Genomic DNA, 24,608 nt, shown 5'->3' with positions numbered 1-24,608 from the left:
GAGATAAAGGATGCAGTTTAGTCCTTGACATGATGCAGAAACTTGCAGGAGAAATACTTTTCCTTTAAAAAGAAAAAAGTTACATACCTTCACAGGGCAGAAAAGTAATGTATAGTTTCTTTGATTTGCAGGTCTACATGAAAAATCACACTGTGGCTGTCCAATCAGAAGGCCTGGGATGCTCAGACCTAGGATTCAGAAGCAGAACAGCAGAAGGAAAAATTTATGATGGAGATTAGCTTTGAGGATGTTGGTAGATGAGTAGGCTGATGGAGATTAGATTTGAGGATTTTGGTAGATGAGTAGGCTGTTTCTATGGGGATGATGACAGGTCTTAAAAGAAAAAGTGTCGGAGCAGGAGGAATGACTGGTAGCCAAATAGAAGAAGCCATCACTTGCACTAGGCTAGGTTCAAGGTCAGCTTTATCTTTCTTCTTCTCCTGCCACAAGTCTAGGGAAAATGCTGCTTTTCGGGTTATGTTTGCTACTCTGCTCCAGCGCAGTAAAGATATAGTACGTATTCTGATGAAGGGCACTTCCTACACAGATGATATGGCACTATACCTCGTCTTTGCATCGTTTCTCTATGACGCTGCTGGATTCCTACAGTTTAAGCTTTCACTGTTTGCAATAGCAGCTTTGCGAGTTTTGTTCTACAGTGCCTTGGATGGTGCTTGAAGCAATCATAGTGCCTACATTCTCCCTCTTACTGAGGAATGAAGTCAAAGAATCTATGGAAGTGATTATCTGGTTGCTAAATACTGATCTTTAAGAGATATTGTTGATTTGAATAAACTTTTATTCAATCTTTTTGTACTTGTGTTTTGATTAGCAAGAATGTGGGAAAGATGCTAATTACAAATATAAATTTATGCTTGGAAAAAGTTCTCCAGTGTGGAGTTTCAGTACAGATGACAACTGCCTTGCTCTGCCAAAGCAGACAGGGAACCAGGAACTAAGTGGAGAAAAAAAGCCCACAGCCCTTCTAGAGACTGAACATTATACCCTAAATCATCCACCCCCGTACTTCAAGCCAAGTGAACAAGACTATACAGTTAAGAGTGAAATTTGGCTTGGTCTGCCTTTCAGGTGTAGACAAAGGATGCAAGCAATGTGCCACATTAACTTAACAATCAAACATTTTCTTTCACCACCACCAGTATGACTGAAAAGGGGAACTTCTCTAAAATACACTGCAATGTTTTTTAAAAGCTATCCTCAGAATGGTACAGCACACAAAGAGGAATTATCTTCACTTAGGTTGGCCCTGGAACAGTGTGAATCATGCTCCTTGAGGTTTGGCTTGGATTAGCCCTCGCAGTGTCACCAGTCTCACCTGACTGCCAAAGTCTGTGATACTCTAACTCAAAACAGCACAATACCATGAACATGAGAAGGAAACAGAACAGGGGAAGAAGATTAACAGTGAAGAACAGCAGCACTGTGTTGTCTGCGTACAACTAATTACAGCTTTATGCCACTGAAAATTTCTGCTGCTTCCTGAGGTGAAGAAGATACTACTTTCTGCTGACGCTTTCATGGCCTGTGTGTATTGCTTACACTTAGATGCTTTTAATAATCTGATACTTTGCTATGTCAAAACTTCTTTCATGTATGGATGAAGAAAGGGACAGAAGGAAGAACTTCTTCAGCTGTAGCCAAAGATCCTAAGCTGTTTGCTTTCATCTGCAGCCACAGTTAATTGTAAAACTTCCTATAGTGTTCTATCCCCAGGGTACAATTAGTGCAAGTTTCATCTTTTCTCAGTTTGTACTCACACAGTTCTTCCTGCTCACCCTTACTCTTAATTATGTGTTCATTCTTATCTAATATTTTGTCATATCACAAGTTTGAGGTAATCCTGAGTCCTTGGGCTCCTTTATAGTAAAGGGACGACTTCTTAAAACGGTTTTTGTTGAACCACTAAAAAGCCTGTTGTTAGAGCCTTCACATTGGTTCACTGAGTCCTTGACGGCCAGACAGCTGACTAAATTGTAAAGGTATGCTTTTTAAACTATGAGTTGGATTTTCAGCTGTTCATACCAATAAACTCCCATTAAATCTAGAGCTGAAACTTTATGTGATACCTTTGACATTTTTACCTTCAAAACTCAGAGAATTGTCTTTTAAAAAACTAATTATCAATACTAAATATTAATAATTACAATATATAATAATAACAACAGAAGCAGAATGATGCTTCTGGGTCAGAAGGTTTTTTCTGTCATACTGTGCTGGAGTATCAGAAAGTTTAATTAAATACCTTAGAATTTGATCCTCTGTTTCCTGTATCTTACCCTACCCAAGTGTAAAGCAAAGGTCTTCCCAGCCTTTTTTCAATTACTTACATGAATATAGTGTGAGTTTCCATCTACATTTAGAAGAAAGTCATATATTAAGGTGGAATTTCTTAGTATTTTGACTGATGTTGACTTAACCTCCTCTTTCAGACAAACCTGTGTGCTCTAAATCTGTTAATCAGTGGATATAGAAACTTAACTTACTAATTTGTGCAGCTTCTGTTCTGCATGCAAAATACAGGCTTACATTTTCATTGCCAAGCAGTTTACTTATTTATTTTAGGTACTCACTAGTGAATGTAGGCAAAACTAGGACTTCAGATACAGATAAAAATTTTAGGGAAATGAATCAGTGTCACCTATTGTTTTCTGCAGAAATAAATAATTTTGCCTGTACAAAAAAATTAATGAAATGTTACTTTAGATATATAAATTGATATGTATTGGTGACAGACATCAAGATTTCATACTGAACCATCAGTTTGCACAGTACTGACTCAGCTGTTTTGTAGAGCATATCACAGCGACTTCTGTAGGAAGAGAAATATAACCTGTTTTTAATGTGCACTTTTAGTATACCTGTGTTTATTTGTGGTATTTCTGAATTTAAATATGCACACATTACAGTCAACTTTCTCCTGGTTTACTAAGCCTGCTATCACAGCCTCTCTCTTTTTTTTTTTTAATGAAAGAGTTTAATTAAAAGCTAACTTTGATTTTAAGGAAATGGAGGGTGTGAATAGGATGAAACACCGAAAACAGTGGGTAAGCCACATAACTGGAATATGTACTAGGCAATTCATCAGGGGATTGAGCAAAATCCATCTTACCATGAAAATGTTGCTATGTAGAAATATTAAAAGGACTTCTTTGGTCCTGAGAAGTGCTGCCCATGCTATCTGCTCAACGGGGCAATGTGGCTCCTGGCGAGGAATGATACGGAATCTTTGAATCAGGAGCAAAGCTTTGACTTCCTACACAATGCTGGAGCTGAATATGCTTATGGAGTACCTAACCTGTCAACAGTTTTCAAATCATAAACCAAACTGCTTTGGATCACCTAAGTCAGGTTCCTGTAAAGCAGTGGGTGATTTTACACAATCAGTTATGTGGAATAGCTGGCCTTACATAAATAATCTGATTTATATTTTTTTTTCTTTTCGGTTTCCAAAATGGTTCATTCCAAACAGGAATAGCCTCCTCAGAGAGGCTAATCTATATAGAGCACTAGTCTATTGCTATAGTCATAGTTTTAGTAGAATTTTTTATATAGTTCAAAAGAAAGTGAGTCTTAGTTCTGTTGCAAACCTTTTGTTAGCAAGTAACTGCACAAAAAAAAAGAAATTGTCAGTTCCCTCAGTGTAATGCAATCCACTGGGTATAGACATTTGCATTACAATTAATGGCATGTTTTTAATGGAAAGGACAACTAACAAAAGGAACAGTTTATCTAGTGTTGTGGTAAGATCTCTGCTGGTGAAAGTTTTAAATTCAAAATCAGACAATTTTCTGTAAGTTCTACTCATAAAGATGGGACGAAGTGAGAGAAATCCTTTGATTTGCTCCATGCAGGTCAGGGAAAGCAGCCACATGTGTGATCATGTAATCTATGAGCACCTAACAGATGATGGGGTTTATTTTTCATTTTCTTGATGCAATATAGATAAACACATTGCATTACAGTTTTAATGTTTTAAAAAAAGATGGATTGACATTCAACAACTACAAACAGCAGCAGAAGTCAATTATGTAGTACTTAATTCTGTAGTACTTACAAGGAGTAACAATAAACATAATACAATAAATGAGTATTGCAGTAAAAATCAGGACTCATTAGGAGTCAAAGAGTAGATTTATGTCTCCTGAACACTATGTTGAATCATATCTGTTGATGTTGGTGATGGGTAAATGGGAAACTAGAAAGATAAAACAATGCATAAATAATATTTTCAATGGCAACACTTTTTTTTTTTTTTCCTTTAGAATTTCTCAAGTTATGGTAACGACAGTGATGTCAGTATGTCCCAGTCTGCAATTTTGGATGACTTGGCAAAATACAGTCATTATACTCTATGGTTAACTGCAAGTACAGCTTTTGGAGATGGAAACAAGACCAGTGAAATAATAGATGTGTATACAGATCAGGATAGTAAGTTAATAACTTTTTAATGCTCAGTGTATATCAGTGCTTCCATTTATTAAATATTCTTTAACCTTGAAGTTGTTTTACTGTTATGATGGCAAAGTTTAAAAAAAGTCCAGCAACTGCTGTTTTCAAAACTGCAGTATTTTTTCTTTGCAAGGAAGACATTTTAATATGAGTCTTTGCTTTGTAACACTAATAATGTAGTTCACAAGCTTCTCTGGATACAAGCAATAAAAATAGTCTTAAACCATCATTAAGACTCTTGTTAAACAACTTTAACATAGATGATTATTCATATAGGCTTTCAAGATATTTTGCTTTTGATAGTGAAACATAAATGATTTTTTAAAATTGTACAAAATAATCATACTGAATATTTGTTTCTGTTTTGGTTTTGGTGCTTTATTACTGTAATCCATGCATTTATTTTTTGCTTGTCTCTCGTAGTCCCAGATGGTTTTGTTGAAAATCTGGTCTATCAAAACATTTCTTCATCTTCTGTAAATGTAAGCTGGCTTCCACCATCCCAGCCAAATGGCTTAGTCTTCTTTCATGTTTCTCTAAGTTTACTGCAACCGGGAACAAATAAGACATTGTCTTTCCTTACTTACAACACAAGCATCATTTTTGATAATCTGGAGAAATACACTGATTACATTCTGAAAATCACACCAGCCACTGATAAAGGATCTTCTGAACTGCATGCTCTTAGTCTGCATATAAGAACGGATGAAGATGGTAAGTATATTTTATTTATTCCTAAGGAAATGTAGAAAAAGAATAGTTTTCTAAAAGAAAAAAATACTGTTGTGTCTGTTTTTCTCTTGTTACTTAAAGCTTTTTTGCTATACATTTACACAAACAACTGCTACACGTTTCTGTGTTGAGACCATGAAATAGAATTTTCCAGTTTAACTGATAGCTAAAAGACATTTTTCATTGTAACTCATATTTTCTGAGGTTACTCTTGTTTTTCTCTTTCTTACTTTTTCATGTAGTCCCAGAATCAGCACCTATAATCAAAACATTTTCAAATCTCTCAACTACCTCAGTTATGCTTTCATGGGACCCTCCTGTTAAGCCAAGTGGTATTATAAGAAGTTATGATTTAAATTTATTTGGGCCAGAAAGGAATAACTCATTCTCTACCACCAATAACTTTATCATCTTGGAAGACCTTCTACCATTCACATTATACAGTATTTATGCAGCTGCGAGAACAATAAAAGGATCTGGTCCATCTGCCATGCTTCAGTTCTACACAGATGAGTCAGGTGAGCAAATTCAATTGTAATTGTAACCAACTTTGAAATATTGGCCCATTGTTACTGCATCTGTCTTAGATCTGAACATCAGACCTGTCAAGAGTTGAGATGAAGGATTCATTTTCCATTGGTCTGTGCATGATGAGCTTTCAGAAGAAGGAAAGACTAAAAGGAAGTCTTTCCTGAGTTCTCCTCCTTCTGCCACAATGTGCAAGAGGTGGTTGCATTCTGCATATGATTAAAAAAATAACTCCAAGGAGAAATGCCTTTTGCTTTTGGAATGTGTTACAGTTAGCCAGATGTCAGGGATTTTGAAGCAAGCAGCAATACCTTTCTCTTCATACCCCAACGTAACTGAAAAATGATAAAACATGGAAATATTTCTAACACATTCACACACAGGTCTCTTTTACATGATCCTCCTCTCAGCCACATGGTAAATGATATATCTTGTAAATATATATTGAGATGCACTCAATATATGATGTAGGAGGTGAGGTATATCACATTCCAGTAATATACGTAATACAGATTTTCTTAAATGCCTTAGTTCTGACAACGCGGATGTGTAAATAGATTAGTGAGATCTCTAATATCTCTTGCTGACTAAACATGTATTCCAGATTAACAGAATTTGTTTCATGCCAAAGAGAAAAAAAAAGATCAAAATAGCAATGAAGTAATGTTTTGTTGAGTTCAGATACAAATGGTAACAAAAGTACCTGTGTTCTTCTGCTTCTCCAAAGTGTTTGGTTTTGCCTGGATTATTTGTAATTTGGAACTCACTAGTATTTCTCCTTTGCAGTGCCATTAGCTCCACCCCAGAATCTGACCATTACCAACTACACTGCAGATTCCGTGTGGCTAAAATGGGATCCAAGTCCTCAGTCAAATGGTGTTATTACGAGATATAATTTTAAGATTTATCAAAACAACACTGAAAAACTATTTTATTGGGTATGTTTATAATTAACAGTGTTTAATTTTCTAAAATGCTTTTTTCATGCTTTAGGATCAAAATAGATGACAAATATTCTAAATGTCTGTTATGCTCCTAGAATTAGGATGTTCCTCTAAATTCCTATTTGTTAAGACAGTTTGCTTACTTTCCTACCATGCCTGTAATTAAATTTTTAAAATTAGATAGGAAATAATTATTAGATTTTAATTTGCTTTTAGCTTCTAATATTTCATTAATGGTGAGCTTTATTAAACTTTATCTCATATTTCAGTGTAAGTTTGAGGTTAGAAAATCATGGTAGTTACTTGTTTTGTGGCTACCTTAGTTTAGCTATTTAGTGTCTGCAGACTTTCAAGATTCACAGGGACAGACAGACATTCATAGTCATCTTGAAAAACTGCTTAGAGGTTTGCATTTTTTTATTTTTGCTGAATAACTGAATATTTTTTAACTTAAATGCTATAAAATTATATACACTCTTGATCACAGCATTTGTATTTGCTTAAATGTGGTTGCTTGGATGGCATCAAGAAATGTGGCATGAACTGTAAAAAGGCAGCAAGGTGAGGCCAGAATTGCATCTCAGGCTTAGAAACTGTATAGTGGATTCTGTTCACCCAAGATGCTTGTGAAAGCTGCAGGGAAAAGACATTGCTGCAGTGACATATGAGTTTAAGACATGCAGTGTGAGATATACTTGGGACTGTGAGAAGCTTCATTACTCCAGCTCCCTCAGCAATACAGTTCTTGCTACAGAGACTTAGCATGCAAGGAAACTGATTGTGCTGTGGTTAAGCATATGCATTGTGGAAATTAGTCCCTGTGGGGTGGCCTACTGTGCTGCCCCCTACACAGTCTGCTGTTATTCCTTATTCCCCATTGTGGAATGAAGTGCTGGCATCACCCCAGTTTCTTCCATAATCCTTGGAAGAGGGGGAGCACAATGCATATGGAAGAGGAACAGCCAGCTGCCTTTGGAAACACATTCTTAGGGCACTCATGGGCACCACCAAAGGTTATTATCCAGTGTCCATCTGAGGCAGGCTCAAACCCAATTAGAATGCAGAAACTGGTCACAGCACTTGAATGCACCCACTATGCCCCATGTTTCTTCACATTTTGTCGTGTTATGTGGGCAAGAAATTAGATTTAGGTTGTGGCAGCAAGACAGGCAGAGCAATTTATATAGAACTATTGTATTTAGGCACCATAATTCTCCGATTACTTGGATCCCACAAGATGTTCACCAGGTTTTCTTGCTGAAATTCAGCTCTTTCCCTGCTGCTATTATAGTCTTCTCAACGTTTGCACAAAAGGTGCCATGCATGCTCTGGGAAAAACAGCTACCAATAACTGAACTGTGGTTTTAAGCTTTTTTTGAAGCTCTTATCAGTCTGTGTGTCTGGCTCAGTTAAAGTAAAATAAATGAGAAGCTATGACCCATGACCTGTTACACTGCAGAGGTGTAGTAAGGAAACAGAAGGTGAGAGGGGGTTGATGTGGCAATGTGGAGGTGGCAAGAGTTTTCAGTATTGGTAAGTAAGGCATATGTGGAGTTAATCTGTTCTAACAATTCTGTGGTAATTATGATACCACCCTTTGGCATATCTTCCTCACAAGCCACAATGAAAGAGGGAGAGGAGAAGGGAAAGGAAGAATTTGACCCTGCATTCCTTTTTGTTGAGTTCAGGGACTACTCTGAAAGGTACTCAGAGTAGTATGGCTGTAAATCTTCTGTTCATTTCAGTGGGTTCAAGGTGAGGCCCACAATGTTTACACAGATTAACTGAGTACTAATAATTTTTCCTTCCTTAAGAACATTTCAGGTTCAAACCACGAGGCAAACATTGTTGGATTGGAACCGTTTAGCCCCTATTTTATCAGTGTGTCTGCATTTACCAAGCTTGGGAATGGCAATCAGTTCAGTAATGCTGTCCAGTTTACAACGATGGAATCAGGTTAGACATGACTTTTTTTAAGCTGCAGTTCTGTTTAAATATGTTTTCCTTCTATGGCTGAACAGCAATCTTCCTCTTCTCTCCAAAGAAAATGTAACATAACACTATCTCATCGTCTTCTGCCTGTGTAACACCGATTCACATTCCTATTGTACCGGATAGGCTGGGTTTGAAGTTTGATGTCGGAAGTGTAGAATTAGACATGTCCTCATCTGAAATGAGAGGCTTATATAGCTACTATAAATATTTTAATAGCATCACTGATAAAGGGAGGAAAATAAGATATCAGTCTTTGCAGATCAAAGTGATAATTCAGATCCCTGTGTAAATAACTGAAACTTTAGCAGTATCAAAAGCAGCTGGACAAAAGGTTGGCAAATGAACTGGACATTGTATCAAACAACTACACATTTTTAACATTTTTTATGATTTATTTTAGGAGGGGAGCTAGCCACTAATTAAATATCCTTATTTGTTAGATCTTATTCTTCCTGACAACTGGGGAAGACTATGCAGTGTAGCTGATTTCATTAATTAATTATATGTAGTTTTGGTTTGTGTCTTCTTTTGAAGTTGCAGGTTGTTTCAAAATGAAAAATTGTATCATGTGAAAGTGAACATTCAACATTTACCAAAGAGAGTCCGGGAGCTCTGTGGGTTTGTGAAACTGGCCATTGTGCAAAACTGTAGCTCCTTTGCCAGGTCAGAGCAATCCCCAGATTCCTGTCCTTCATAAAGGGCTGCCGGTGCCAGCGACTAGCATGGTTTAGGAGGCTGTGTCTGAACTCTCAGGTTCCTTTATACTGACAGCAAAGGGAGTAGACAAAGTATCAAAAGATCTCACATGGTCAACAGCTTTTCAAGACCACGCTTTCAGTGAAATATTCTTTCCAGAACTGGTAAAAGTTCTGAACAGGGTTCTGGGAAAAATTATGCTGTTTATTGTACCCAGCAGTTACAACACCATGAGAAATTTGGACCATCACTGAACTGGTTCAGATTGGCTGTTGAATCTCTGCAGCTGGAGGTTGTCCTGCCCAAGAGCTATGGTCATCCGTCACTTGTCTCATTTCATCACTGACATTCCATATTCATGGTACTTTCTTCAGAAGTGCTGGAGACACACTGCCCACAGGACTGTGGTCTACTCATTTTGCAGCTTTTTCTCAGATTCTGTGCTCAGCTTCTTGCAGCATTGTTTCTATTCCCTCCAACCCAGATTTCGGGCAACTGCTGGATCAGTTCCTCACTGAGTTCGCCTAAGGATTCTGTCTCTAGTCTTTATTAAGAGTGCCAGTTAATCTTTCTACTGCAGATGCTGCTTTTTGAAGCAAGATTTTTCTTTGAACTCAGAAAAGAAAATTAATCATTTTAAAGAGATTAATTTACCTCTATGTGGTGATAATGAACATGTTTCCCTCCATTTCTGGTACCTCACTGACAGCCCTTTCACTGTTCTGTGGATTCCTGGACATGTTTCAGTAGAGGAAGTAGATTGGGGCACCCGTCATTATCTATTCATTTTCTCTTAGCTGATACAGCCAGCAGTTTAGGCCTTTGTGAAATACTTTAATTCATTGTTCTATTTAATCAATTGTTTGCAGATAAATTATCTATTTTCAGGATAAGTATAGTGTTTGCTACCTTTTATTATATTTTTATGAGTGCTTAAAAAGATTTTTCCTGCTGGAATCAGCAAGGAGGTGGGGAACAGTAAGGTAATACCATTTATATGACAGCTCTGAAACCTGCCCAGTGATTTCTGTGCAGGTCATGCCTCTGCTGAAAGGATAATGAGATATATGATAAAGTGCCTAAAAGAAACAAAGCTAAACAGATAAATAAGGGACTTCTGCTGTTGATACTGTTGTGGAGTATGTATATGGGTTTCTATGTTTACTGAACTTTGATTAAAAAAACATGGGAAAAATATAAGCAGATGTGAAAATAAAATGGGAGCACACAACTAGAAAAAAGCCAGATAGATGGCCTCTTCTGTTTCAAGTACTAGCATCAGTCATGTTCATAGTAGTTGGAAATGAAGGAAATGAGGACAAAGACATATTTTTGTTCTCTGAATGTTTTTCTTTTATCAATTTGTCTGCCACTGGCATGCTTGACCCTCACTGTGAACATTGGATCTGCTTCACTGACAATATTTTTCTGTGATTACCATTTTAATTGTGTGGGAATGTTAATCTTTGATGCATGTATATCTTTCAAGTACCAGATGCTGTCCAGAATGTTCATTGTATTGCAATGAATTGGCAATCAATCCTAGTGCAGTGGGACCCTCCTGCTTTATCCAACGGTGTAATTACTCATTACATCATAACAGTTGAAGGAAATTCTACAAATTTTTCATCTTATGATACACTGCATAATTTTAGAAATCTGCTTTCCAACATTACTTACCAATTTAAAATAAAAGCTGCAACGTCTGCTGGTGATGGTGAAGAACAGATATGCAATGCCAGTACACTTCCAGAAAAAGGTAAACAAATATTCAAGCTAATTCTTTTGTTTAATTTAAATCATGACCATGAAACAAGCAAGCCTGAAATACCTGCTTCATTTCAGGCAACTAAATACTTCTGTTGTTTAAATTTCTTGCTAACAGTACATGAGAAGAAAGAGGACTTCCTCTTTCTCCTATTTTAAATATATTTGGTGATAATAATTAATTGCCATTTAAAAAAGCAGAGAGAGTGTCTTTTTCTGTGTTGAGTTTGAATGGTTATTTTATTGATTTCTGATCACCTATTCATCTTTGTTTTATAATCTCAGCTTTGTTCCTAGTACTCTCAGCATATTTAGTCTTGTAAGTCTGAAATTTTTGGGGGAGCAAAATTTTTGTTCTTTTGTTTCTACCAGCAGCCAATGCTATGGCTTCACTGAATGTCAGTAAAGCTGTTCAGAATTTGTGCAATTGAGAAGAATTTAACTTCTTTAAGCAGGTTTTGTCATAACTCTTGATGGATAGGATTTTTCAACAAGAAAGAAAATCGTAAGCTGAATCCAAAGAAGAATGTAGGCAGGTTTCTTGGCATCAGAGTAAAACACTGTTATCCAAAATCTGTCTGTCTTCTTTTCTCCATGCACACTTCACCTAGTCCTGGCTGTGCTTTTATTTGACACTTCAAACTTGGAGATGAAATTCTATGCAAAATACAGCATTGCTTCTGTGTGAATATCTGTGTGCCTAGCTTCTAAACTGGAAGTGGAGAGAAGGCCAACTCCCAGTCCAGGAAGCAAATGCCTGTTTAGTTCTTTTCCCTCTTTCCTATTTAGGGGTGACTTCTACTCCAGGGATGATTTCTCTTTGGTTTTTTGTTCTTCAGTGATCGTTTAATATAAAAATAAAAAATAATGTTCAGTGAGCATGATCCAGAAAGACTTCACCTTCCTACTGAATTACAGGAGCAATGATTGCATTTAGTTCCTTTTTTTGTTTTCTCTTCAGTGACATCAATTTGTGCAGTGGAGTTGAGGAGCTCTCTTAATTCAGAACAGCTGGATCATTAGGAAGCATGGGGGTGAGATGGGGGAGCACGACTGTATCCCCTGATGCTTAGAAACCAAAACTAGCTTTTGTAATACTTTAATTACTAAGTTATTGAATAACTTACAAGATGAGTTGCAGCACTCATTCTCATATACATATTTCAACTGAAAGAGTGAGTTTTGCTCAGTTTTGTTAAATAATAGATACAAAAGTCTGTTCAGCAACAGAGTTCAGGTTCTGGATGACAAGTGGAGAGGGGCAACTCTACTATGCAGACTTGAATCAGACATCTCAGCTTGGAGATCAGACTTACCCTTATGCGTAGACTTCCTACTGGTAGCTTCCTGAGTGGCATGTACCTGCTTAGGTTCAGCCTAATAGGATCTCTCATATTCACAGAGCCTTAATGCTTCACTCTGAGCTTTGATATCCACACTTCTTAAAATTAGACTTGCAGATGTGCGTGTCTGAATGAGTCTAGACCACATCTGTATTGTCAGCTGAACTACTGCTGCTACTGCTGCTTTGGTTCCAGATCAAATGGCTGAGCTCCAAATGAGGACAAGCAGAGCAGCCCCTTGCTGGCGTAACGCAGCTAACACTGTGAAAACAGCCAGAGTTGTACTTTGATGACTGCCTCTCCTCATAATACAGTTCATCCCACTAATGCCTGGCCACATCCCCTATTTGAACTGTGAGGTGGCACATCCATACCTGGTTTTGGTAAAAATGTTCTCTCCAAATTGGCTTCTTCATCAACAGCAAACAGCTCTGCTACAAATTCTGCCATTTTCTGATCTCTGTTGGTCCCCTTCTGTCTGGCTTCTTGGCAATTTAAGACTTCTGCCTGGGTCATGTGCCCTCTTGTTCACTCAGGAGCTCCTGCCCATCAGCAGGGTTCAAAATCCACTTTTGAATTAAGCATTGTTTAAATATTAGAGATAAGCATACTCATATCTTACAGCATTGGCTGGAAATACTCTAAAGAACTTAACTGCTGTGCTGAACATGTACCTAAGGACGCTTCTCAACTGCAGTCATAACTCTCCACCCTTTCTTTTAAATCAGGGCTACTGAACAGCCAACCCTGACTCAGAGCTCGAACAAGACTGAAACTGGGAATGGGTATGCAGACAGGTGGGCTGATGCCTGATTAAAACTGGACTTGCCCAAACCCCAAAATTTTTGGAGATAGTCTTACAGGAGGCATATTACTCTCTGGTACAGAGGAGAACAGAAGGCTTCCAAGGTACCTCACTTCTTGGAGTATGGGGAAGAGGCTTCTAGCAATGTTAAAGAAGCCTGGCACCTGGGAAAGTTAACCGTTGGGATTTCTGAGAAATTTGGGATCTGCTATTAATTAGTGCGTGAGCAAAGCCTGGAGAAGCTGTGGATGTGGTATTAAGCCTGAGCTAAAGAGACAGACTGCTAGTCTTTTGTGATCTATGTTACATAGAGTTGTACTAGCTGAAGAAAAAAACCCCAGATTTTATTTTATAACATGTGGGTTATGTGTCTTGTCACTGGGAGTTTTCCAAAGTGAAAGATTTATACTACGATACATGTATTTTTTGCCCATACACTGCACAGACCCTTTCTTCCTGTTTTAGTGTTGGCTTACATGTTGTTGCTTAGTCATAGTTGCAACAAACTAGTTATTATTAGGACATTTCCTTAACTGTGTGTTTGCATGAATTGTTGTGTGGTGACTGGGTACTAGGAATTGGAGATTCATGGATGGGAATGGAAACAGTTTTATAGCTGTTGTCAGCTTCTTATTTATGGTGGTCTAAGATTAGTCACAGATATGTAGCCAGCACTGAGTCACTGACAATGCATTTATTTCTGACATAAAGTGAAATTGAATTTGGCTCAGTGTCTCACTACACAGTGTTTGACTTTTACATTCTTAGCAAGATTATTTGCCTTTTTTTGAGGTAAAGTTGTTCATATCGAGGTACAATTAAACATGAATCATGAAGATTAAATTTATGAGGAGATTTTTGTGTCTAATCTACTTCCATTGTCATGGTAAACCACCTCTGCCAGGCTACAGTATGTTATTAAAAACTGTCGGCTTTGTTGTGGTGGTAATATTACTTTGTGATTAAATATATTATAAAAGATATGAAAGATAATATAGCAAGCACACATGCATAAATGAGTTAGGATTTTATGACTGAATCCTTGGATTATTTTCAAGAAAACACACATATTAAAATGAAATTTCATTAAGATTGAGTGAGGTTTTAGAAGGGAGAAAGAGCCATAAAATGATAGGAAACTTCTGTAAAAGGCATGCTAAAGCTGTGAAGATTCACTTAGCTCACAAGTCTGGGACAAGTGTACTAGTCATCCAGTTAAGAATAAAAATAAAAAAATTTAAAAGCCACTTGCGGTTTCAAAGCATGAATAATTAAAAGAAAACTGCTGCTGCTTTCAATTTTTTAAATTCAGTTTTTCTTGATTGACTTTTTATTCTTCTCTGGAAATATTAATCATATTGATTAAAATATTAAGACATACAGAGTAATTTTTCCTTCTTTACTGCTAGTACTACTTAATATTATAACTGAACACAGAGGCTTGGAACAGGTTGAGGCCCCTGTTGTACTGCAGTGACAGTCCTTACCATTTGTTTTCTGCTAAATAGAGATTCATTCATAACTTACATTTAAAAGAAATATGGCTAGAAATTTGTCCAAGACACATTTTTTTTTAATTCAATCTGTGCTTGATTTTGCTGGCCAATACTAACTTGTAGCTATACACAGAAGTATGCCTTGTGCATGAAGGAAAGTAATGCCTAAAAGGATTGGTAATGGCTAAGTTTCTTATGTCTTTTGGTGTGGAGGTGGCAAACTAACATCATCTGGTTTTACTTGTGCACAAAATGTCTGTACTGTCTGCATACGGAACCTTTACAGATTCTGGCTTTGTATCTCCATGATGGAGGTGCCCACTGGAAAATGTGGGCCTTTATTTCACCCAGGCCTGCAAGGAGCACAAAACATAGCAGGGACTTAAAGCCTTCTTCATATCCAAGGAAATGCTCTGTTTCCACCACCAAAAATCTTTTTCTTAAGACACAGCAGCTCATGGCAGCTCTAAGTTGGAGGAATTTACTCATTAACTCATTAAGAGAACTTCAGGTGACCATAATGCACTAGAAGAAATATTTAAGCCTGTACCCTACAGTGGTCCTTAGGGCCCCAAGCATGATGTGCAGTGAAGTGTGTTGGCCTGGTTATCCAGAGTAATCAACCTACTGCAGAGCCACAGCGTTGGCAGTGGAAGAGCTTCGGTGTCGCCTATCACTACTACAGATAAAAGCAGTGTGTTTTATGTGTTCAATCAGTGCAGCAAGTTCATGTTTCCAAACTATATTATAGTAAAAGTACCCTGCAGCAAGTTCATGTTTCCAAACTATATTATAGTAAAAGTACCCAAAAATTGCAGTGAATCATGACATAATCTTTGAAACACTTCTTTCCAAGATGACTTAAACTGATTTTTTTTCCAGCTTTCAATATTCTTTATGTAATATGAAATATTTTTTAGATTTTCTGATTAGATCTTGTAACCAAATGTAAATTAATGGCTTTAATGTTGATGGCAGATCTTCACTAGACAAATGCAGTGATCACTTGATTGCTGCCAATGCAATTGTATTGATGTTATTTTTATAAGCAGGTAGATAAAAATAGAAGAACCACATAGTGTGGGATGAAGGAATTTTTTTTTTGTAAGGACTAAGTCAACTCTGCATTAATGTATATGAATGGTGGTGACATATACATACAAAGCTGACACTGAAAGCATTTACAGGTCAAATACATTTTTTTACTGAAAAGTAGACAGTTGTCCAGTTTGTTGGAAAGCTGAGCATTCTTCCAAGACTTGAGAACTGACAGTTTTCACTACTTTTCTAAGTTTAGCTTAAAGGTGTGCATTTGTCCCCAGGTTTGTAGGATTTGATGTTTCAGTGCTTAGATCCCAGAGTTAGAGACTGATTTTTCTAATGTACTGAGGACTAAGAAATGTGTTCCAGAGAGGGTTTTTTAAGACATGTTCTCAACTGTGCAATTTCCTTTAAAGCATGTCTGATAGTATCAGTCCCAAGTCATGGGAAAAACGGTCTACAGTTTTGTACATTTTTATGTGAGTAAAATCATTTAGGAGCTATTGGTGATGTCCTTATTCATACTGGGCAGGACTTTATATCATGAGGAGTCCCTCTGAAGTTAGCAGTCTCTCTAAAATTGTATTTAGTATGATCAGAGTTATCAACTTAACCCAGGAAACTTCTTCGGGTAACTAAACTTACAAAAATTAACAGAGATAATCAATACAGAATATTACTTTTCAGATACCTTCATTTTCTCAAGACTTTTTGTTGTGTGGCCACTGCTATCTGTTCTACTTTCCTCTTATTGATGCTTTTAATACCACCCAACAGACTTCTAGGCTGCCGCTGTTCTTTTAATCCAAACTCCAGCTACAAGCAGCTGTTCTGTAGGCAGACTTTTTTTTATTAACTTTGTTAGGAACTATGCTGTATCATATTACTGTCTTCTGTTCCTGGCCCGTGCAGCTGTAGTCATTGCTTTCCACAGAAGTCTTTGCAGAAAGCTGTAACTTCTCTCTTTTCTCAGTAGACTTTTTTTGTGTGTCCTTTGCTGCCCTTAGATTATCTTTGCACTGTGAATAAGATTTCTTCTACCAAGTATTTCTGTTGGTTTAAACCAGTTCCACTGGCCCAGTTCAATTTGATCTGAGTCTTTGCACAGTCCTGGTGCTGTTTCTACCAGGAATTTCCTTTCATTTAGGTTCTCAAATGAAAACTTAATCTCAGAGCAGTCCATCAGCTTTGCAAAGAGCTGATTAGCATTGCAGCCAGATAAGTGTAGGGAACTGGGGCCAAGATCTGTGAAAGTAACTTCTATTTAGGTGCTTAGCTTCCTGTCAACTTTAGCAGGAGTTCAGGCACATAAATAGGTTTTAGGAGCTTAAAATCCCATGTGGATCTGGCTTCAGGCACTTTTCGTTGGAGTTTGGCCATCATGTGAATAATGGTGGATGAACCTGAAAATACCTCATTCCTCTTCCAGTCCAGAAACTGAATTCACCACCATTTCATGGCCAGCCTCTCCACCAGCTCCCTGGCTGGCTTTCAGAAGCTGAATTAAAAGCTATTAAATGGAAAACAATAGAGTACATTGCACCAAAAATTTCAGACTTTGAAAAACTCCCTACTCCCACAGCTAGCTGAATTATAGCAAATACAATCTAATTCAATATGGAAAGACTGTCAGATATGTGATGATGAGACTTAAGGAGTCCTGCCCGTGATTCCTGGGAAATTTAAATACAGGATTAGCACTAGAATGCCAGCTAGCTAATCAGGGCTCAGTCCTAGACAATTAGTGTCTTACAACACCACAAACACTGTCTTTTTCATACCTTTTCTCTAAGTGTACCTTTCTGGAAACCAGGAATAAAAATAAAGTTCCTGTTAGGCACGTATCAAAGTGTGTAAAAGCATATATATCAAGTGTTTGTTACAGTTCCAATTTAATCTGAAAAAGTAATTGACAAAGATTCAGGTTTTGGCTTTAATTGTTTTTAGCTTGAACAGTGATCACTTCATCATAGTTGAGTCATGTTTAGAAAATTTAAACATGCTGCATGATTACTCTAGGAAGCATGGAATGGTTTGTTCAAATCGGTACCATCTGTGGACAGAAAAAGTTGGGGGAATTTTAGTCATTCTTGAAGAATGGAAATCTGATTCTCCATGCTAGAGTAATTGTAATCCTCTTTGTATCTGTAACCCAATAGCATAGTTGTCCTGAAATTGTCTCACTGAACACAATCATCAAGTGCAAGAGAGACTGTGCCACTGGGTGTCACTGCTCCTCACTGTGGCTCTTTGAGAAAAACTGGTTTACTCCGGATTCAGATCACATCTTTTCATTTGTTCTAATGGAAGTTTACATTTAGAGTTGATTTGTCTGTGTGAGCAATCACATCAAATGGGATATATTTTGCACTGACGAACATTTAAGGCTCTGATTCCTTTTAAGGGTCTGTCTAGGCACCGGCAGAGAAAATTTTCCTCTCTTCTGCTGACTGACCCTTTCTTTCATGGGTTAGAAATATTTGATTTATATGGATCTTAGTAAACTGGGAAAATGGTGACATAAAATAGCAATAAAAACGTTTGTCTAATCTGTATGTTGTGATATCTGCAAGTTTATCTTTAAAAATGGCAGCTTTCATGTGGTGTTACTCACCAGGATAATCACAGATATTATCTTCAGCCTTGTGAGGGTAAAGTGTATGGGCTTCTGTAGCCAGTGGGAAAAAGGTCAGATAGGAAGAGAAACACTGTTTTTTCTGCCCTCCATTCTTTCCCTCACTCTCTGGGAGTTTGTCTCTTTCCACCAAATACTTGGTGGAGCTCATGGAGGCTGGCTTTATCGGACTTCTGTTGGTCTGTGTGAGAGCCCACAAAACAGAGCCACAGGTATTTTTGCTAATATAATTTCTAGTTCTGTGAAACTGCCAAGCATCTTTTCCATCTTTATTACAATGCAACATTCTAGCTTTCTGTTCTTTTTGATGGCATCATCCCTGTTGAAACTGGGTGGACAGGGCACTCTCCTTGAGAAAGCCCACTGTGCTGGCTAGAACATGGGCACTGCTCTTTCTGCCGGTGACTAGCCTCTTTAACCTGCGTTGGGTTAGGTGCAGAGACTGCAGTTGTGCCAGCCATGGCTCTACCAGCTGCACATTTGAGCAAGTGAAGGTGTGTATTTCCACCTCCCTCTTGGCACACAGCAAGCAACCAGTTACTATCTACTTTAGTCCAAGCCCCTGTTTCAGTACTTGATCCAGTCTTTCATTTAAACTGGAGTATAGTCCAATAATCAGTTTTCAGCAGATGGAAGTTAGTGATGGTAGACTAAGAGGCATCAGAGCCAGTTATTTCCACCTCCACGTTGCATACTTTCACACTTCTATTCCAGACCTGTAAACGCTGGCAGTTCCTATCGCAGCAAGAGTTCCTGGAGTTGTGTGCCTGGGAAGGTCAGGTCAAAATTCCTTATCAAAAATAAAGAGTAATCCCCTCTGAGTGAGAAGGAAGAGAATTGAATTTTCTTACATTCTTTTAATTATTCCCTGTTCTGATGTCTTTGGAATTGCTGACTCTTAGTTTTTTTAATTCTTGCAATATATAAAATTGGATATTAAAAAACTTTAATTCAAGTTCAGAGTGAGACAGGGTGATAACTTGTACTTCACTCAAATAATTTTATCCATTCTATCCTGCATTTATCATCATCATCATCGAGTGTGTAAAATTCATATTCTTTGCAGTGTCTTAACAGGTATTAATAGCTTATATTACAATAGAGTGGATGATTTTTTTCAGGAAAAATACAGATTTTTTTATAGTAACCATTGAATATTTCTCTGCCATTATTTTCCATTAATTAATGGTCAAACTAAGTCCTTTCTTGTAATTGACACAAGTAGCAAATACAGTTCATAGAGCTATTATGAAAATATTGCAGTGTTTATTTTTTTGAAAGTAGACAAAATGGGTATTACATCCCCAAAACTGTAATCAACCAAGAAAGTTACTGCCTGTTCCATTTGTATTTACTACTTCCCATACTTCTCTTCATGCTAATAACAGAGCAAAACAACTTTGATTTTGATAGCATGGAGTTTGATGATCGAAGTTGTCTCTAGCAAAGATTTTTTTTCTGAAAGATTTTGCTCCTGTTCTGCAGTTAGTGTGTAGCATTGTGGGAGCATATGGGGCTATTGCACCCTGTGATGTGTACGCCTGTGTGAGAGCTGAGCAAAGGGCAGGGGAAGCACCCACGGTTCCTGTGCCTGGCCCCTCTCCTGCAGGCTCCACCTGCTTTGGGCTCATCTAAAGGGATTTGAATTTCTCAACCTTTTCAACATCACAGCTTGGTTTGACTCAGAATTTACGTTTCTTGTTAAACGTATTTAGTGGAGAAGCTTCAGCTTGTTATATTATGATGATTTTCATAAACAAATCATTGCAGATGAAAGCAGAGATCAGATATTCCCACAAGGATGAAGAAACGAAAAATGGAGGGTTTTCTCTTTCTTCCCCAGTAACGTTGGTCTGGGATCCTTTTATTCTTTATGTAAGCCTTGGGACTTCTTCAGTTTCAGTTTGAGGATGTATCATGTGTTTTTCTTTTACCAGCGATACTTTGTCCTCTGAAGATTCTGAAGCACTCTTTAAAGCTAAGTGCACAAAATGATTTCTGAGCTGATTTCTCTGCACATTTTTTGCCACAGGGAGTATTAGTATTATCTTACAGAGTCTTAGAGATAATATTAGCTTACTGTATGACTGTGTGATACAGCACAAAACCATATGTTGCATCCAGACTGCAAGAGCTGGGAGTACACTTTTGGCTTAATATAGAAATGGATCAGTGTGTGTGCATGTATGTACATACGTGCACTACTTCTGTCTCCATGTACAAGAATATAACCTGTTTAGACCCATGTATACAAATGTATACAAATACATGGAAGCAAACTTTATGGGAAGTTTCTTTTTTTGCTTTGTATTGCCATATTACTTAGCTCTTCCTTTGGCATTCTTTTAATTTGTTGTTTGCTGAACAACTGGTAAAGCACTTATTTAAAGATAGACAAACATATTGCATGCAGTGATACTTCCCAATCAGAAAGTGTATCAGGATGCTTATGAAACCTTGAGGTGTTACCTGAGGATTTCATATGTTACCAAGAGAAAAGGGAGACAAATGAGTATTTCTAAGTGAGAGGTGAGGAATCCCAGTTAGCAAAAACAGTAAAAGATGCTATGGGTAGGCCAAAAATAACTTTGCTCGATATTCCCTCCCTCAGTTGAGACATAGCCCCAAATGTAGCAACAGCAATGTCACACCTCTCAAAGCTGTCCCTGCATGGCACACCTAAAAGTACTTTTCTCTTTTTCAAAGGCTGTAGTAAATGTAAACCACCTATATATGTACAGTGTGATCCTTATTAACCACATGAAATTGAATCTTGGTCTTTAGACAGGTGTATGAAAATTTTTATTTTCAACACTTGATAGAAGAATTATAGTCGCAATCACTTTTCATTGAAATGAAGATATCTTACAAATGTTTCAATTTTTAGTTCCTAGTGCTCCCAGGGATATTGTTTTCTCCAATGTGCAATCAACAAGTGTGACCTTGAACTGGAGACCACCAAAATCTATCCTTGGCTACTTTCAAAACTACAAGATTACCACACAGCTACAGTCCATCCATTGCAGTGACTGGGAAACTAAGGGATGTATTGAATATGAGATGCATCAATATTTATATGAAAATGTGTTGGACGACCGGATAGAAGAGACAGTATACGGACTGAAAAAATATAGATGGTACAGATTTGCAGTTGCTGCTAGTACAAATGTTGGTTATGGCAGTTATTCACCTTGGATTTCTACGCAAACACTTCCTGGCTGTAAGTAAGGATGTCTGCCATGTGTCATAATGCTGTAACAATGTGTTGTTCACCTAATTAAGCAAGAACGCTTGGTAGAAGTTATTTCTTCATAGACCTACAATATTGGTGAAGTTAATAAGGATTAACTGGTGAAGTTAATAAGCAACTCTTCACATGTGAAATATCACAATATAAATCATGTTGTAAGTATGTATACTTGATACTGCTTTAGAATATGATGCCTTTTGTGTGCTTTACTATATTTACTGCTTACCCAACAGCAATTTCATTCCTCAGCCCTATTCCAGTCTAGAATTGGTAAGTCTGAATTTTGGCTATTTTGGCTTTTTATGCCATCTTTAGTACATCTTCACATGTGGGATATGCCAATGAAAAGTAGTCCTTTTTTTAATTCTTTGACTAAAAGTCTATTCACTAACATCATAACACTTCCCTGAAATTCTATTGTATGTTCCTGGCAATAGAATTTAAGCAATAGTTTCAGAGGAAGATTTCTTTCCAATACCCTATCTACCTAAAGACATTACAGATCAGAGTAGCCATGTACAGTAACCAGTACAGGTCTGCCATGACACATATCAGAACTGTCATGCCTCAGCTGAAGATTGCAGTTTCCAAGTAAGAGAAGAATTAATTGTCACAGATAAGTCATCACTACATATTTGAGAGAAGGGGACATGAAAGATAAATTATTTAGGCAGTTGTCATGAGGACATATGACCTTCCTTCCCAGCCTGCAGCCAGCCTAGGTCAGAGCACATCTGCGATCCAGCCTCTGGCCCATGTAGAACAACAACGGAGAATTACCATGAGTGGCCTGACTAAATCACAGATCCTTCACTCCTTTCTCCATCCAAAGTAATCATAATAGAGATACCAGTGATTTAAAGAGCTGTGTTCCAGGGACTACGCAATGGTCCACATACTTCCTTTGTTCCAATCCTGTTTTTACAATCATACGACATGAATTAAGGAGGCTTTTATATAATGTTCCTCATAGTATCTGTGCACTCTCTGTACAGTAATACATCCATCTATCCTTAAATGCCTCACAGTTTTTCCTTTAGGTAAGGAAATATTGTCATCATTTGCAGATGAGAAATTGAAACAGATAAATTCTAAGCCCCAAAGGGCAAAGAGATTTGGACACTGTGATAGTGAACATCACAACAGCCCATTTTTTTCACATAAAGCACGAAGCAGTCCTTTGAACTGAGAAGTATTGTGATCAACCGCAGAGTCATTTTCATGTGCACTTACTTTCTTTGTCCAGTGGTTCTTATGGGGATGCTATGCTTGTAAATTAATGCAATATTTTAAATGAAAGTGTGTGGGGGGCGGGAAATGAAAAAAAAAACATAACCCCAGATGGAGCAAAAAATAGCTAACAGAAGCCGTGAAACTCTTGAGACAGCAGCTCGGGGGAGATTTCTTACTATTAGATGGACAGATCTCAGCTGCTGACATATGCAAATATTTCTCTTTAAAAAATTGTTGTTGAGTTTGGGGAGTTTAGAGATTTAAACTGGGCAGAGAGGCAGATATTGAAAACACAGTCAGATAAAGTTAGGATCCTTTTTATGGCTTCCTCTCTGGACAGTGATAATTTGGTCTAAGAGAGAACCAGTCTCCTGTCAGGCCCACTGAGGAGACAGTAGTTAAAAGTATAAAAATCTCATTAGACTGCACAAACCCTTTCCATGCCAACATAGTGTTGTTCCCAGCAGTAGGTCCTCTGTATGCTCTATTAGCTAGTTTAACAAATGGTGATGAAATAGAAGTCAAAAAAGTTCCACCAGTTCTTCCAGCCCAAGTGTCTGGGTGAGGGAGGTGGGCAGCAACAAGTTTTCCGTGAGCTAAATCAGTGACACATCAGGAGATGAGCTGCCTATAAAACACACCACTGCGGAGTCAAGGAAGCATGGGCACTGTTCCAGGTATCGTAGCTTGGTGCTGGTCTTTTTCCTGGAGTAATGGCAATCAGCTGAGGAGGAAAAAGAGAGGAAGGCGACATGTCACAGCTGGGTAGCCAGCTGGCAGTTCCAGCGTGCTTCAGCAGTGCTGGGAGCCTCCCTGAGCAGCGGCTGATCTTTAGCAAGGGCAGGTCTCTAGGTACCTGACCTCATACATTCCAAAGACTAGTCTTTGGAAACAGACTGAAAAAACCTTAGTTCCCCCTTCTCTTTTGCAAAGGGTACTGCCTGTAGCAGGGCAGAGAAATTCAGGGTGCACAAACAGAACTATTGCTCTGGGCAGCCTTGCGGAGTGTATCCAGAGAACAGGTGTTGATCCCCCTCTCCTTTCCCTCACGGACAGGACCAAGCATCCTCTGGATTAGCCTGCTGGTACACAGCCAATATACATGGTCTGTTAGGGCTTAAGGGTGCTTAGCTGCTATGTAAAATACACTGAGTACTTAGCCCATAAAATCAATGGGAGTTGTGTTTGCAGATTTGAGGGCAGAAGCTAGCCACTCCCTGATTTTCAATAAATGAGATTGCTTCTGTCAAAGGGAAAGTTACCTTGGTTGTGAAGTAATAGTCAAATGATTTTTCTTCAGAAATAATTGGGTTCTCAGAAATTTGTGTTTATCTCAATCCTAAAGAAAATATTATAGTTATTATACTCATATTGAGGAAGCTACAGCATTTAAGCTGAAAACCATTAGACTAATTTCTCAGAATATAAAGAGGTGAAAAAAACAACAGCAAAAATTATGTAACAGAAACCCTTAATATTCTTTACAAGTGTTGGGGACATGCCTGTTGTGCTAAAGCAGAAATACCTGATAATTCTGAATATCCAGTAACTAAGGTGAGGATCTTAGCTGCTTATTTCAGTTGTTCAATATGAAGGTAAATTTAAGGCTACAGGAATTCCTTTTAGGATTCTGTAACTCATTTGCAAGCTTAAAACCAAATATAATGGCTGTA

The 24,608-nt window shown here is 37.8% G+C and overlaps 1 protein-coding gene across 1 annotated transcript in view; it reads left to right on the top strand.

Moving 5' to 3' along the window:
- Positions 1–24,608, top strand: part of PTPRQ (protein tyrosine phosphatase receptor type Q) — a 141,864-nt gene that overhangs the window by 70,634 nt on the left and 46,622 nt on the right. Inside the window, exons 37-43 of the mRNA XM_037390645.1 lie at positions 4,284–4,449; positions 4,894–5,184; positions 5,445–5,720; positions 6,517–6,668; positions 8,489–8,630; positions 10,855–11,124; positions 21,340–21,672. Of these exons, the coding sequence (XP_037246542.1) occupies positions 4,284–4,449; positions 4,894–5,184; positions 5,445–5,720; positions 6,517–6,668; positions 8,489–8,630; positions 10,855–11,124; positions 21,340–21,672 (1,630 nt within the window). The remainder of the gene's footprint in view (positions 1–4,283; positions 4,450–4,893; positions 5,185–5,444; positions 5,721–6,516; positions 6,669–8,488; positions 8,631–10,854; positions 11,125–21,339; positions 21,673–24,608) is intronic.

This window comes from Falco rusticolus, chromosome 5, assembly GCF_015220075.1.
Source record: "Falco rusticolus isolate bFalRus1 chromosome 5, bFalRus1.pri, whole genome shotgun sequence".
Classification (NCBI taxonomy): Eukaryota; Metazoa; Chordata; class Aves; order Falconiformes; family Falconidae; genus Falco; species Falco rusticolus.
The sequence above is the reverse complement of the archived record's forward strand: the minus strand, read 5'-3'. Positions and strand labels throughout refer to the sequence as shown.